This window comes from Nicotiana tabacum, chromosome 3 (assembly GCF_000715075.1).
Source record: "Nicotiana tabacum cultivar K326 chromosome 3, ASM71507v2, whole genome shotgun sequence".
Lineage (NCBI taxonomy): Eukaryota > Viridiplantae > Streptophyta > Magnoliopsida > Solanales > Solanaceae > Nicotiana > Nicotiana tabacum.
Genome location: NC_134082.1, coordinates 119990859 through 120008146, shown reverse-complemented (window position 1 = coordinate 120008146; position 17288 = coordinate 119990859). Strand labels below are relative to the sequence as shown.

Genomic DNA, 17288 nt, shown 5'->3' with positions numbered 1-17288 from the left:
GTCTTTTTATGCTGTTTTGAAGTCTCAGGGATCAAGAATGCTAACAGCGATTTGTCACTAACTCATTAGCACATCTTTGACCTTTGGCTAACCAATATCCAACTCCCTGCTCCAACCACCACCCACCCACCCTTCTCCCCCCCCCCCACAACCCCTAAAAAAAGTAGGTATGACTTGATCTCCAAACTTAAATTAATCGAGTCCAAAATGCCATGAATTATACCTGAATAGTAGAATTAAGTGTTCCACAATAGTTAAGAGAAGGTTATTTCCTTATATTATCTTGGGCAATCCAAATCTCATGTACTAGCTTTAAGGATTGAGTTAGACTCAACACATCTTCCTCACACGGTATCAAAGTGACTCATTCTTATTCTTGGTTTATCCAATGATGGACTCCCATGTTAGATTTTTCGTCCTGATTGATAGAAGGAATGAAATGTTGTCTCCTTATATGACCTTGACCAATCCTACTTCATGATCTAGCTTTTGAATCAATTCACCCCTTACTTAAAATTCAAGAGACCGAACAACATAAAAGAACACATTTAATGGGTGAAGTTTATACATCCCCAAATCCCTCTTACACACCTGTTAAATACTGGAATAATATTTGACACCAAAACTTTTAAAGGTGCGTCAATTACACACCACTTCGGTGTTTGATCATATCTGCTTAAAGATTGCTATTACACGCGTCAATCAGCATCTGACATGTGTCATAAATCGGAAAAAAAAAAACTGGAAAAAAAAACTCTCTACCCCCCACCCCTCTCCTCATCTTCCTAAAGAAAAAAATACAGAAAAGAAAAAACCACACCCCCTCCTCATCTCCCCAACTCCATCATCTTCTCCACTACCACCAACCCTTCGACTACAAGCACATTCTTCCCTAACTATAGATTCAACTCTTTGCTCGATTTTTAACAAGTTTTAACAATATCCATCACAGATCCTTAGACAAATTTAAAATTCAAGCTCAAACCCAAAGTTTTAAACTTGTTAATGGTGTTTTTTGAATTTTATCGAAATTAATCACCTAAGTAAATTTTTATTCAACAATAATCACGAATTCAAACTAATTTTCTAGGTCATGGAACACCAAAATCAACAAGACCCGATTAAATTTCCAAGCTTTTTTAAAAGGTCAATAATGGTAATTTTTACAAGACCTAATAGCTCCTCTTTTCTTCTTAGTCATGGAGGTTGGAGAGACGAAACACGAGGGGTAGACAACACTAGGATGGAAGTTGGGGAAGAAGACGAAACGGGGGAGGGGGGGAACGTTGGGGTTGGGAAAGAAGACATGGGTTACAATTTTTTCTTTAATTTGAAAAGAAAATAGTTAAAAAAAAGGGGGGGGGGGGGGGGGAAATTAATTTCAGATAAATTCTTTAGTTTTCACACGCCTCTTTTATGTGCAATACACGTGTGTGACACATGACAAAAGAGGTGTGTAATTAACACACTATTAAAAGTTTTGGTGTGTAATACTATCCCCGTGTTTAACAAGTGTATAAGAGAGATTTGAGTACAAGGTCGATGGGTAAAGTATGTATTTTGCCTTAATAATTTAGTAAGACATAAAAGCTAGTGAGTAGTTATCTTATCATATCTACAAGAACATTGCTTAAATGCTTACTTAACATTTATGGTATTTTCCCAAAAGTTCATTACATAAATTGGCACGCTTGAAATCGGCATCCTCAAGAGAAGGCATTCACACTTAGAGCACTGACCTTCAGCAGATAGACATGGCATGCTGACAACACGAGCTATTCCATGCTTAATAGGTTCATCTTTCATCCCAAAGCAGATTTTCAGCACATATACATTGTATGCTAGCTACAGGAGCTATTCCACAATCAATAAATTGTTCTCAGTTAACCCCTCTCCAGTAATTGGGAGTTCAGGGGATAGGTGCCACTCTCCGTCTACCAAGAACTTGATTTCGTACCTAACACCACCCAAAATATCTTTTAAGAAGTACAGATACACTTAATTGTCCTAAAAGGGGTGGAAGGTGTTTGGAGAGTGCAAGGACAGAAATACTCGGTGGCAGAAGAGAAACGTACCTTCCAGGTCTTAGGAACAATGTAGTTGAAAAATGCATATAAGATCCAGTGTACTCGGGCGATAAGTGCTCTCCTTGACTCCAACCATCAAAGGAACCCATTACTTGTACACTCTAAAAAGATCAAAATTCAAGGTTATAATGCCTTCTGTAATCGGCCAAAGTGCGTACCCAATAAAAAAAAAAATTAAGTGATAGCAGACTACTCATCGGAAGTTCTTTTACATAAAAGGGATCTGGCAGCAACCAAGAACTTGCACAAAGCAGAATTTTAATACTCCGGCCAGCTGATTTACTATGGACCACTAATTTCAAGTGCTACATCCATTTTGTTTGTCATTGCTAATCAAAATATAATTTTATGCTGTTGCCAAAAAATATCAAACAGCGGGTGTCACAATTCAATGTCTAGACATGTAAAAGAAACGCCATACACACAACCATGCCCTAACAAACTAGTACTAAAGAAGATCCGCTTCCCCCCCCCCCCCCGCCTAAGGGGAAATACCCATTGGGTAGAAACAAATGGCCAAAAGCCTTATGCAGAACTTCCCATTTCTTTCACCTAGTGTTCAGGAAGTTTATAACAGGACTAAGGTCATACTTCACAAATGATACCAAATTTCCTCTGCTCCTACAATGTTATATAGGCATTACCTTAAAGTTGATCCCACAAGATATGCCAATAATGGAATGAACTTTCTCGAACTAGCACACATGATATACATATATACTCATTTTCAAAGAACGAGAAAAATCTAACTTGCGAAAGTGAAACCAAAGATTTAAAAAAAAATACAGGAATCACCACTCTTGGTAGAGTTGATCAGTTGATTCCAAAAGGGACTTAAATTCTCTATTTCTTAGTCAAGAAAATTTCATCCGGCTTGGCAAAAGTTAATCCATTGATTATGAAACAGCATTTGAATCCCCCACCACAAAAAAACATTAAACCTTTTCTCTGTCTATCTTGCTTGTCAACTGATAGGATCACCTAGATTTTTCAAGCCCTACTTGAAAGGCTTGGTTTCATAGAAAATGCTTACATAACGACTAAGCAAGAAAAAGGTTACAAGAAATATGGGCAAATCATGCTAAAAAGTCAAGATTCCACTTAAATTTAAATGAAAATCCAAAAAGAAAAAATGACCTATTGTGTTCTCAAGACAAGTAAGCAATCAACTGAGCTTTCCACTTTAACTAAGGCGAAAAACTTTTAAGGGAAAAGTGAGAAGAAGGCTTAGTTTTTTTACTTTGGAAACATCATATCTGTTTCAGGTTCAGTTAATAGAACTATAGAGAGCACTGATGAGTTACGTTACCTTAAAAAGGACAGTGACATGGAGCAATCCAAGAAAAACCTGGGGGGGAGGGGGGGGAGGGATGATTTATTACTCTTTCCAGTTAAATAAGCCCAACAGGTAACTGAAACAGCTACAAAGTTTTCAATTTTCACAATGCACAAGAGAATCTTAAGCTAGTAGAGGGTCGCATGTCTGTTCCAAGTGTACAGCTTTTAATGGTGTCAGCCACCAAATGCATAAAACCTAGACATAAGGTAAGGAATTCTGCAGTTCCGAAATGGTTAGCAGATACGGAAGCAACTTCTTCAAGAACTCACCTCTGCTACCCCAACCCAGGATAAAGGAACCTCTTTGGATTGTGCAACTTCCACATCCTTTATTTGCGCTGTCAATTTTTCTTGTATGGCTTCAGAACATAAAGTATCAAGATGGCGATCATGAAATGTCAGGTTACGCTCATCCATAAACATTTATCTAAACTATAACAATGTTGGCACTAGCTGGCATTGAAAAGAAGCTGGAATTCAGTTTAAGGAAGCATACAGTAAGGTAATAATACCTCCCAAACGTGAAAATAGGTGCGACTGGATATATCTCCCCTTAATTTTTCTTGAACCAACTGGGATATCAGATTTAGCGATTTCTTCGGCCAATCTAACCAAAGCCTGCAAGTCAATTGAAATATATTCTATTTTTATACTCCGTAAGCTGCTAATGCCGGTTGCTAGAGTTGAAGTCCCACACAAATATTGGATTATCAACCATTTAACTTTTCTCTTGTTGTTTGTCATCTTCAAAGTGTGGAAATTTCTTCTAGCATAAATCAAATTCTAGTTAATTACAGCACAAATCCTCACATCACAAGGGAGCATAGGTGTAACACTCCTCAAATTTATAAAAGTTTCAAGATACGCTAAATATAGAATTTAAATTTTTTTTTATCTTAAATTATACTTATATTACGGATTTAAACCCTTGTGATTGATTTTTGAGTTACTTCTCTATTTATAAATAATTGGATATGCAATTAGGGGAATATTAATAATTTTAATGTTATTAATTACTAAAAGTAGATATAATTAAATACAAGTTAAGTCACAAAAAAAAGGGAAAAGAAATTAAAACCCATAAAGGGTTGTGGACTGCAAAAGAAGTAAAAAGAGATTTGGACTAAGAAACATAATACGCACAAACTGAAAGGCAGAATTAAAAAGCCCTTGTTCACGCACAAACGCAAAATCGGGAGATAGAGCCTTGCTGCTCAATACTCACGCAGGCAACGGGAAGTTTAGGTTTCTTTACAAGTCACTAATTCTTGAACTCAGGCATATAAAATTCCTTATTGTCAATTACCCTAAAGTAGTAGTACGTAAGAATTGGATAGTTAATTCCCTTCTTCCTCTATACCAACAATAAACTTCATGTTTAAGCGTGAAACTTTAAAATTGATTAAAATGCACTGGTTGTTGTAGAATCGATTGTTTGACTGGTGTCAATTGGACTGGGACCTACGTATTGGCTCGAGAAGTATTGAGGTGAGTTGATACAACCCTTTACTAAAGTGGTTTAACTCACAAAAGCACGTATACAAGGTGTTTGATGAATTGTTTAAAAGAGTTTATATTTACTTAATTGGAGCAAGTGAGTACCTATTAACTTAGAATTGTTCTAGCAAAAGTTTAGACGATTTATTATGATATGCATGCACAAATTTTCAAATTTTTGTGTTATTCTTATATGTTATTTTCATGTTGAAAATTTATAAAGAAGCAAGAATCTTTAGAAATACTTTTACATGTTTATTTCATTCTTATGACATGCTTTACATTTAAGGATACCAGCATGAGCATGTACATGATGTTCTATAAAGAAAGGATCTAGACTTGAAAAGTCACAAGAAGAAGTTTTAGAAAGAAAAGATTTTTGGGAGTATCCTTTATTCTGAGAAGGGGTCATCGTCCAGGCCGAGGGTCCTGACCAAGGCGTTGACTTCCTGAAACTACTTGTGCCAAAGTAGGGAGCACACGAGCCGAGGATCTCGTTGCTGAGAATTTACTTAGCCATGCTAAGGTATGATACATGAGCGCTGAGAACCATTAAGCGAGTGGCACCTCGTGGATTGGGCCTATTCGATCAGGTTGGGATCGAACCCGTGCCGATCACACGATGATTGAAATAGAATTAAGTCAGGATAGTTGGGACTCCCAAAGTATAAAGAGAAGTATTTTTTTGAAAAAGAAAAGAATTTCTTTTAGAATATTCATAAACTGCTAGTATGCAAGTATTTTAGAATTATTCTTATAAGCTTTATGTTTTACATGCATTTAGAACTTTTGCTCGTAATGTATATGTTAGTAAAGTTTCGGCCCCTATTGTTGAGACTCACTGAGTACAATGGATGGTACTGACGTTCTCTTTTGGGAACCTACGTTGGTCTGTGGTACAACGTAGGAACCGGTTTTGCAGGCGAGCAGGCTACGGGTTAGGACTTCCTTCTATTCCAGTGCTATTGGTAAGCTCCACTTTTGTTCGTGGAGTATTCCTTTGAGTCATCTTCATTTAGTTATTTCTTTGATTACTTAGAGAGCTGGCCAGGAAATCTCATGTCCTGAGCAGTGCATCAGTTTATCAGTAGAGGCTTCATAGACATAGTTATTGGGTTAAGATTCAGATGTTTATGATAATAACTTAGCAGTAATTCAGTAGTTACTACGAATAAAGTTTTCGAGTTGATTTATTTAAAAATTTAAATTAATCAAAAGTATTTGGTTGGAGTATTGCCTTGTTGCATATAAAGTTTGGAGTTATAATAGATTTAATAAGCAGAGATGGTTCGCTCGGTCATGTTTAGTGATCGAGTGCTGGTGCCGGCTTGTTCAGAAAATGGGTCGTGACAAACTAGGTATCAGAGCCTCAGGTTTATGGAGTCCTAGGGGTCTATGAAGCCGTGTTAGTAGAGTCTTGTTTATGGGTATGAAGAGCGTCATACTTATAAATAGGAGGCTACCAACATTTAGGAAAAGTCTCATTTTTCTCATACTTTAGATCGTGCAGTAGATCCTACCTCTAAGAAATTATCTAATGTATTCGTTTCTCCAAAACTCGCAGAAATGGCTCGTACTCGCAACTCTGACACCGACACTCAGGATGTTGCTCAAGAAACTATTGCTACTATTATGGCTCAAGGCAGAACTAAGAAGGCTTTAACTCAGAAAAGGAGGGGTAGATCCACAAAAGGGGTCCAAGTACCCCGAGTTGAACGTGAAGAAAGGGTGGATAATGATGAGCAAGTATCTCAGGATCCAGTGCCGCCCCCAACAGCAGCTCCCGCTCAGACAACTATATCCCCAGAGGTGGGTCAGATGTTTAATGCAGTTAACAGCGCTATGGAGATGTTTAAAGCCTTCAGGCCAACCAGAACGAGAGAAGAGATGAGATTCTACCTCAATCAAATAGGCAGAACAATTCTGAGTCCTCAAGAGTGAATGAATTTTTGAAGTTGAGTCCTCCAGTGTTCCATGGTTCTATAGTTGATGAAGATCCAATGTTGTGGCTGGAGGGTGTGAAGAAAGCCCTCCGAGCGATGAAAGCATTTGATGATGAAGCTGTGGAGCTGGCTGCTTACCAGCTTAGAGATGTGGCCGGCGTTTGGTTTGAGATGTGGGAAAAGGAAAGAGATGTAGATGATGGTCCGCCTACTAGGGAAGAATTTGAAGAGGCCTTCATGGCTAACTTTATCCTGGAAGAGGATAGGGAAGCTAAGGCTACAGAGTTCGAACAGCTCAAGCAAGGGAATAAAAGTGTGCAAGAGTACTACATGGAATTCATAAGGTTGGCTAAGCATGCTCCTCACATAGTTAAGACAGAAAGAGCAAAGATTCGCAGGTTTGTTGGCGGTTTAGCTTACCACATTAAGGATACGACATCAGCTGCAGCAGTAGAGATGATAGCTTTCTCCTTTGTTGTGGGATTTTCCAAGCACTTAGAAAAAGACAGACAACAAAGAAGAGAAGAAAAAGAGCATAACAAGAAAGCCCGGACAGCGGGCAGGTTTAATGGTACATCCAGCGGAGGTGGAAGGGATTCCTCTAATAAGGGGTCAATAGCACCAGCTCAGTCTAGTCATCAGTCAGGTGGTGGGTCTTCCTTCAGACGTACTCAGAGTAATGGAAATTAGTCTCGCCAGAATCAGAATTTTAGGACACCATCCTCACATGGCCAGAGTCATGTTGAGCAACATTCACACCAACAAGGTCTTTGTGGAACATGTAAGCGGCAACATTCAGGTCAGTGCAAGCTCGGGTTTCATGGTTGCTATCATTATGTAGACAGTGGTCATATAAAGACCAACTGCCCAAAGTTGCGACGTAATTTCAGTGGTGGATCAACTCGTCCTTCTAGTTCCTCAGCTACTGCAGTTGCACCACCTCAGGCTCGTGGTTCTCATAATCAGACCAGGCATGGGGAAGGCAGAGGTGCAGATCGAGTTACTCAGGGAGGGGGACAACCCCGTTTGTTTGCTTCACTTGATCGTCAGAGTGCAGAGGCATCTGCAGAAGTTATTACAGGTATACTTTTAGCCTGCTCACATAATGCTAATGCCATAATGGATCCAGGTTCAACATTTTCATATGTGACTCCATACTTTGCAATTAACCTCGGGCTAGAACCTGAACAACTTAGTGAGTCATTCCTAGTATCTACTCCAGTTGGCGAGTCAATGAAAGTCACAAGAGTCTATAGAGGTTGTATAGTTTCAGTCCAAGGTTGCAACACCAAGGCCGATCTCATAGAATTAGAAATGGTGGATTTCGATGTGATCATGGGTATGGATTGGTTGTCTTCCTGCTATGCCATGTTAGATTGTCATGCCAAGATAGTCAAGTTCCAATTTCCAAATGAAGAAGTCTTAGAGTGGAAGGGTAGTTCAGCATCGCTTGTAGGTAAGTTTATTTCTTACCTTAAGGCACAACGAATGATCGGTAAGGGGTGTCTCGCCTATTTGGCTCACATCATTAATCCAGAATCAGAACCACCAGCTCTTCAGTCAGTGTCAGTTGTTAGAGAATTTCCAGAAGTTTTCCCAGATGACCTTCCCGGACTTCCTCCTGAAAGAATCATAGACTTTTGCATTGATCTCATGCCAGTCACTCAACCCATATCTATACCTCCTTATAGGATGGCTCCAGCAACACTTAATGAGTTGAGAGAACAGTTGAAAGACCTTCTTGACAAGGGCTTCATCAGGCCGAGTGTTTCACCGTGGGGTGCCCCGGTCCTGTTTGTCAAGAAGAAAGATGGGTCTCTCAAAATGTGTGTCGACTATCGGCAGTTGAATAAAGTTACCATTAAGAACAAGTACCCACTGCCAAGAATTGATGATTTATTTGATCAACTTCAGGGTGCAAAGTACTTTTCAAAAATAGACTTGAGGTCGGGGTAACATCAGTTGAGAATCAGAGAAGAAGATATATCTAAAACAGCCTTTAGGACTCGCTACGGCACTATGAATTTCTAGCAATGTCCTTCGGGTTGACAAATGCTCCAGTTGCATTCATGGACCTAATGAACAGAGTTTTCAAGTCATTCCTTGATACTTTTATTATTGTGTTTATAGACGATATTTTGGTATACTCTAAAATCAAGGAAGATCATGCAGAACACCTCAGAATAGCCTTGCAGACCTTGAAAGAGAATGAGCTTTATGCCAAATTTTCAAAATGTGAGTTCTGGTTGCAGTCAGTGGCATTCTTAGGCCACATGGTATCTAGTGAAAGCATAAAAGTAGACCCTCAGAAGACAGAAGCAGTCAAGAACTGGCCTAGGCCGATAATGCCAACCGAAATCAGGAGTTTCTTGGGGTTAGCTGGCTACTATAGAAAGTTTGTAGAGGGGTTTTCCTCACTTGCAGCTCCATTAACTAAGTTGACTCAAAAAGCAGTTAAGTTCTAGTGGTCAGACGATTGTGAGCAGAGTTTTCAAGAGTTAAAGAAGAGGTTGACCACTGCACCTGTGTTAACCTTGCCGACAAGTTCGGGTGGGTTCACAGTGTATTGTGATGCCTCCAGAGTTGGTCTCAGTTGTGTTCTTATGCAAAATGGAAAAGTTATTGCTTATGCTTCCAGGCAGTTAAAGAATCATGAAAAGAACTATCCCACACACGACTTGGAGCTTGCAGCGGTGGTGTTTGCATTAAAGATATGGTGACACTACCTTTATGGCGAGCATTCTGAAATGTTTACGGATCACAAAAGCCTCCAGTACATTTTCAAGCAAAAAGAATTAAATTTGAGACAGAGAAGGTGGCTCGAGCTATTGAAAGATTATGACATCAATATCCTTTATCACCCGGGCAAAGCTAATGTGGTAGCAGATGCACTTAGTAGGAAGTCAATGGGTGTCTTGGCCCATCTTGCAGTACAAAGGCGATCTTTGGGTCGAGAAATTCAAAAACTAGCAAATGATGGAATTCGATTGGATGAGACCGAAAAGGAGGTATAACTGCTTATGCCTTAGCACAATCCTCCCTTGTTGCGCATGTTAAGGCTAAGCAAGACGAAGATCCGTACTTAGTGAAGTTAAAAGAAGGAGTCAGAAACAAAGAAATCAATGTTGTTAGGAAGTGACGGAGTTTTGAAGTTGAATGATCGGTTATGTGTGCCTGATGTAGATGGTCTTAGGAAGGCCATAATGGAGGAAGCTCACAGTTCGAGGTACTCTATCCACCCAGGTGCTACCAAAATGTATCTTGATTTGAAAGAGTTGTATTGGTGGAAAGGCATGAAGAAACAAGTAGCAGATCATGTGGCTAAATGTTTGAATTGCCAGCAAGTCAAAACCGAGCATCAAAGGCCTGGTGGCCTAGCTCAAGATATAAAGATACCACAGTGGAAGTGGGAGATGATTAATATGGATTTCGTAGTAGGTCTACCTCGCACATACCGTAAGCATGATTCAATTTGGGTTATTGTAGACCGACTGACAAAGTCCGCGCATTTCCTACCAGTAAAGACGACAGATTCCGCAGAGCAGTATGCGCAGTTGTACATCAAAGAAATAGTCCAATTGCATGGTACTCCAGTTTCAATCATATCTGACAGAGGGCCTCAGTTCACGGCGCATTTTTGGCAGGCATTTCAGAACAGGTTAGGTACCAAGGTCAATTTAAGCACCGCTTTCCATCCACAGACCGATGGCCAGGCAGAAAGGACCATTCAGACTCTCAAAGATATGCTGCATGCGTGTGTTATAGATTTTGGAGGTAATTGGGATGATCACTTGCCACTTATAGAATTTGCTTACAATAATAGCTATCAGGCTAGCATTGGTATGGCTCCTTATGAAGCGTTGTATGGGCGGAGATGTAGGTCTCCAGTGGGTTGGTTTGAACCAGCAGAGGTGTCGTTGATTGGTCCAGAGTTTGTTTGTGAGGCCTTGGAGAAAGTTCAGCTAATTAGAGAACGACTTAAAGCGGCTCAGAGTCGTCAAAAGTCTTATTCCGACAAGAGGCATCGTGAGTTAGAGTTCATGGTTGGTAATAAGGTGTTTTTGAAAGTTTCACCAATGAAAGGAATTATGAGGTTTGGTAAGAAAGGGAAACTTAGCCCTAGATTTATCAGACCTTATGAAATTCTAGAAAAGAAAGGAAACGTGGCTTATAAGCTAGCGCTACCCGTTGAGTTGTCCTCTGTTCATCCTGTCTTTCATGTGTCTATGCTTAGAAAGCACATTCATGATGAGTCGCATATAATACATGTCGATACCATAGAAATTAAAGAAGGCTTGACTTATGAAGGTACCTATAGAAATTCTCGATAGGCAAGTAAGAAAGTTGAGAACAAAAGATTTAGCATCAGTAAAAGTTTTGTGGAGTAATCATGATTCAAAAGAGGCTACGTGGGAGGTCGAGGAAGACATGAGAAAGAAATATCCATATTTATTTGAGGAAAAATGTATGTGAACCTAAGTTTGGTTTGACATTTATATTTCATTTATTAAATACAAGTTAGCAAGTGTTTCTGTCCTTCCTAGATTATACTTAGTTGTTGTAGTAATTTAGTTTACGTCGTAGTATATTTAATTCATTAAAGTGATTTACTTGTGCTAGAGTTGTTGTGCTTTAGATTCTTGTTAGTTATTGTGGTACCTCCTTGCCGGAGTGTGAGTAATTAATTTATGAGCTGCGTATGGTGCCTATGAATGGCCTGTTATGGTATATTTGGTTGTTGTTGATGTGGTTGTGAAATTTGTGACAGGAATATTATTTTGGATAGTCCAATTTACAAGGGAAACTCTGCCAAAATTTTTAAAATTTTAGGGAGTTAGCCAAAATTTTGAGTCCCTTGCAAGAGTGAGTAGTGCTAAGAAAACTTAAGAAGTTCAAGGACCTAAGAAATGATTGTTAGCTTAAGAATAAGGCCCTAGCAACATTCGAGGACGAATGTTTTTAAGGAGGGAAGATTGTAACACTCCTCAAATTTATAAAAGTTTCAAGATACGCTAAATATAGAATTTAAATTTTTTTATCTTAAATTATACTTATATTACGGATTTAAACCCTTGTGATTGATTTTTGAGTTACTTCTCTATTTAAAAATAATCGGATATACAATTAGGGGAATATTAATAATTTTAATGTTATTAATTACTAAAAGTAGATATAATTAAATACAAGTTAAGTCACAAAAAAAGGGAAAACAAATTAAAACCCATAAAGGGTTGTGGACTGCAAAAGAAGTAAAAAGGGATTTGGACTAAGAAACATAATACGCACAAACTGAAAGGCAGAATTAAAAAGCCCTTGTTCATGCACAAACGCAGAATCGGGAGACACAACCTTGCTGCTCAATACTCACGGAGGCAACGGGAAGTTTAGGTTTCTTTACAAGTCACTAATTCTTAAACTCAGGTATATAAAATTCCCTATTGTCAATTACCCTAAAGTAGTAGTACGTAAGAATTGGATAGTTAATTCCCTTCTTCCTCTATACCAACAATAAACTTCATGTTTAAGCGTGAAACTTTAAAATTGATTAAAATGCACTGGTTGTTGTAGAATCGATTGTTTGACTGGTGTCAATTGGACTGGGACCTACGTATTGGCTCGAGAAGTATTGAGGTGAGTTGATACAACCCTTTACTAAAGTGGTTTAACTCACAAAAGCACGCATACAAGGTGTTTGAGGAATTGCTTAAAAGAGCTTATATTTACTTAATTGGAGCGAGAGAATACCTATTAACTTAGAATTGGTCTAGCAAAAGTTTAGACGATTTATTATGATACGCGTGCACAAATTTTCAGATTTTCGTGTAATTCTTATATGTTATTTTCATGTTGAAAATTTATAAAAAAACAAGAATCTTTAGAAATACTTTTACATGTTTATTTCATTCTTATGACATGCTTTTTTAAGGATACCAACATGAGTATGTACATGATGTTCTATAAAGAAAGGATCTAGACTTGAAAATTCACAAGAAGAAGTTTTAAAAAGAAAAGATTTTTGGGAGTATCCTTTATTCTGAGAAGGGGTCATCGTCCAGGCCGAGGGTCCTGACCAAGGCGTTGACTTCCTGAAACTACTTGTGCCAAAGTAGGGAGCACACGAGCCGAGGGTCTCGTTGCTAAGAATTTCCTTAGCCATGCTAAGGTATGATACATGAGCGCTGAGAACCATTAAGCGAGTGGCACCTCATGGAATGGGCCTATTCGATCAGGTTGGGATCGAATCCGTGCCGATCACATGGTGACTAAGACAGAAATAGGTCAGAATAGTTGGAACTCCCAAAGTATAAAGAGAAGTGTTTTTTTGAAAAAGAAAAGAATTTCTTTTAGAATATTCATAAACTGCTAGTATGCAATTATTTTAGAATTATTCTTATAAGCTTTATGTTTTACATGCATTTAGAACCTTTGCTCGTAATGTATATGTTAGTAAAGTTTCGCCCCCTGTTGTTGAGACTCACTGAGTACAATGGATGGTACTGACGTTCTCTTTTGGGAACCTACGTTGGTCTGCGGTACAACGTAGGAACCGGTTTTGCAGGCGAGCAGGCTACGGGTTAGGACTTCCTTCTCTTCCAGTGCTATTGGTGAGCTCCGCTTTTATTCGTGGAGTATTCCTTTGAATCATCTTCATTTAGTTATTTCTTTGATTACTTAGAGAGCTGGCCATGAAATCTCATGTCCTGAGCAGTGCATCAGTTTATCAGTAGAGGCTTCATAGACATAGTCATTAGGTTAAGATTCAGATGTTTTTGATAATAACTTAGCAGTAATTCAGTAGTTACTACGAATAAAGTTTTCGAGTTGATTTATTTAAATATTTAAATTAATCAAAAGTACTTGGTTGGAGTATTGCCTTGTTGCATATAAAGTTTGGAGTTATAATAGATTTGATAAGCAGAGATGGTTCGCTCGGTCATGTTTAGTGATCGAGTGACGGTCCCGGCTTGTTCAGAAAATAGGTTGTGACAATAGGTTTGTTATAACATGTATGCAAATGCACCGAATACTAACAAGGTACAACTAGATCTGAAACAATAAAATGACAATAACACCGGCCATAGCAGAACCAAACCTGAATCTCAAGTTCGACGACTGCAAGTTCACTTTTGAAATTAACCAGCACATCCTCCTTATCTTGCAACTGCAGTGATATAGCACATTAAGCATAAGAAGAAAAATAGAGGTTCCGTGCAAAGCATTGATTCCAACATTTTTCTGTAGCCTTAACCATTTTTTTTTTGATTCCCCTCCCCTTTGATCCATTTTTGGGCTTTGTTGGAACTAATGCTCCTTTGATGACTCAAACCCACGACCCTGGAACAACCCCCCTCTTGTCTTAACCATTAATTTTACACAACTAAATCTATGAGTTTAACTCACCTAGTGTATCAAGGAATCTAAGAAACAGATCTCATTAAGACTATACTTCTGCAGAACTAAGAGGCTAACAATATTTTCATCTGATACTAAACTTAGACCTTCAATCAAAAACTTGCAAATCAGAGGTAGGCTACTACTCTAATCTAATAAGCCAAATTGAAATAGAATGCACTTGGTGAAACCATATGAAATTACGCATCTGCATTATGAGGACTAGACAAGAATTAACATCAATATGAAACTATTTCCCTCTTATTACTTTTCATGTGAGATGGATTTGGAAGTCTAAAGGGAATGCAAAAATATTTTTCTCTCATGATTTGTTTTCCTCCTAATACTCATTGCTCACAAGAGGATGAAATATTCTAAATTTACTGTTCTCTCCTGATTCACAAAGGTAAGTTTTATCTCACAGAGCACTAATATTATGGGTGGAAGACACTCAAATGGAGAATCATCCACATTATCAGTCTCATAATAAAATCGAGATAGCATAGGAAACCAACAAAATATGTACCTCTCGCTTAAGTAACCGATTATATTGATTGGCTTCACTCAATTTCTTGAGAATCTTTAATCTTTCAGCATCGGCAAGCAGTAACTTCAACTGTTAAGATAGCAGAGAGTCAACATAGTTAAAATCTGCTCTATACACTTGCGGCAACAACAAAGGAAGAATCATAGAACATCCAACAGGTGGAATAAAAAAAAGTTGATTTGCTTTTTGTACAAGCTTTTGTTTTCAATAACAGGTATGTAACAGTGTCATTGCTCCTGGATTACCTCATCGCTACTCAAAGTTTTTGCAGGGATTTTTTCAGGTGAAGCCTCAGGATCAGACTCACCAACCTCTGCTCTTTTCTTTGATGCTACCACTGAAAATTGCTGCTCCAAATTTTCAGGGGCACAAAATATTTTCCAAGAGGTACCTGGGATATTGTATTTCCAAGTAGGGACTAGAAATGATTTATGCATCCTATGAAAACCAATTCTTGTATTGTATGAAGCCATATTTCCTCGAACATTGATATTTTCCACCATGAACCTTATAAGTTTCAATAAAAGCCAAATTCCACATATCAGCATTTTAGTGATCAAAATTGTTTGATCAGAATAAAGCAAAACGAGATTAAAGGATAAAAGGAAATGCAAAATAGTAATAAAATAACATAAGCATAGAAAGATGGATTTAAGTAACATACACTAACAATGTATAAATATATTATGCCATCCGTATAATTTATCATGTAATAACAAGTTAGTTGCTATTTTTACCATGCTTATCCCTGAGATCTGTAATGACCTTATAAATCACTTGTATGTGTAAATATTTTTAGACTGTCGATGCATAGAACTTAAACTCAAAAAAGATTGACAGAGAAGACATATCAAGATCCCACATTGCATCAAATAGCAGTACAAAATAAAATCTCCAAATCACATAAAGAAAACCCTAAGTTCAGGGACAAAGAAGTTGAAGAAGTCACCTAGGTAAGTTGGTTGACCCAACTGAGTTAATTAGCAGGTTACACTCCATATTTAAGGACTTCCTGTAGGCCAACACCAAAAGCAACAATTTGAAGATTCAGAGACTAAATTTATCTATTAAGGGAAAATGATAATATATAAATTAGCTCAAGAGCAAAAGGGCAAACGTAATCAACAAAATTTCCAACTTTAGAAATATAGTTTACCCAGAAGCGGAGCCAGAATGTTCTAAATTAATAATTTTATACATATTTAATAATTTATACAGAGTTTGGACCAAAGGTATTGAGTTGAGCTGAACCCACAGGCAAAGAGCTAGCTCCGCCCCTAAGTTTACCCACTAGTACAATTGATGAGCTATATCGAGACTATAGTAGCATCAGTATCCTAATTTACCGCAAAATGGATTTCAGCTTATTTCTTGGTAAAATTTTGATGAAGATACGAAAGTTAGAGTAGAGCACTTACCTTCCAAGGGATGAAGCTGCAACTCCCAACTGCAAATGCAGTGGTCAGTTCCTACGGGAGAGAGCAGCGTAGCAATTTGCAATACACGTGTTCGGGTCATATTATTCTGCCCCTTTTCTCTCTTTTTTTTGGGTTTATAACATCGAACCATGTTGATGCCGGTTCATGGTCAAAACTTGAAGGGATCGTTTGGTACGAAAAAATAATACTAATTTTGATATTATTAATTTTTTATTTGATAGTTTTTTTAACTTATGTATAATTAATACTTATATTAGTTATACAATCTATTCAATATTATTCTTATACATAGCAAATGATGGCATTAGCAAAACTATGATTTTAATACATGAATAAGCATGTATAAAGATAAAACGGCCCTAATAAACCAAATCAAACAGTCAATAAGAAATAATTTTTGCATAACTAATTTTAATATAATTAATACCAACATTACTAATATACCGTATTCAGTACTTTTCTTATACACCCTACAAACGGCCCGAAATTATTTGAAGTTAAAGTAAAGGTGTTTAATGGGTGGGTCGGGCCGGGATGAAAAAAAAGGTGACCGGCCGGTTACCGGTTTTTTCAATCCGGGCTTAGTGGGTTCGGGTTCATCCGGGTAAAACATGAACCGGAACGGTTACGGGTCCAAGGGGCCCGGCCCGGCCGTGTTAATACAATTTTTTTGTATTTTATATCACTATCGTAATTTATATTAATATAAATTAAAAATAAAAATAAAAAAATAATCTTATAAAAAGAGTGTTTGAATAAAAGGATGCAAAGGCTTTAAAATCCTTATATTTGAATATTTCATTAAGAATTAAAGATAATAGAATACAATGAAGATGGAAAAAAAATTACACTTATAATTTGCAAGTGCTTTTTTTATTTCAAACTTACAAATTAAATTTACATTTAATAACAACTAAATTAACGGGAAAAAAAGTAAATTCAAAGGTGTCACGACCCCAAATACCCGGTCGTGATGGCGCCTATCACATTACTAAGCAAGCCAACCAAAACCATCAATCACATCGAATTTTTTTTATAAAACCAT

General features: G+C 37.7%; 1 protein-coding gene across 2 annotated transcripts; it reads right to left on the bottom strand.

Annotated features, from left to right (window-relative positions):
* Positions 1-1543: 1543 nt before the first annotated feature.
* Positions 1544-16361, bottom strand: LOC107789496 (protein PTST, chloroplastic). Of its 2 annotated transcripts, XM_075249830.1 has the most exons (10): positions 16223-16361; positions 15754-15816; positions 15050-15311; positions 14784-14873; positions 13959-14027; positions 3938-4043; positions 3696-3784; positions 3397-3435; positions 2076-2188; positions 1544-1957 (listed from the first exon to the last, which is right to left on the bottom strand). In XM_075249830.1, the coding sequence occupies exons 2-10, from the start codon at positions 15801-15803 to the stop codon at positions 1855-1857; spliced, it is 921 nt and encodes a 306-aa protein (XP_075105931.1). In that variant the 5' UTR covers positions 15804-15816; positions 16223-16361; the 3' UTR covers positions 1544-1854. The 2 variants fall into 2 exon arrangements, with proteins under 2 accessions (XP_075105931.1, XP_075105932.1); XM_075249831.1 differs by lacking the exon at positions 3397-3435.
* Positions 16362-17288: the final 927 nt, after the last annotated feature.

Coding starts and splice junctions, on each gene's coding strand:
- LOC107789496 (XM_075249830.1), bottom strand. CDS start 15,803: ATGGAGTGTAACCTGCTAATTAACTCAGTTGGGTCAACCAACTTACCT. Junction 14,028..14,783: donor ATCGGTTACTTAAGCGAGAG/GTACATATTTTG, acceptor ATATCACTGCAG/TTGCAAGATAAGGAGGATGT. Junction 1,958..2,075: donor TTGTTCCTAAGACCTGGAAG/GTACGTTTCTCT, acceptor GGGTGGTGTTAG/GTACGAAATCAAGTTCTTGG.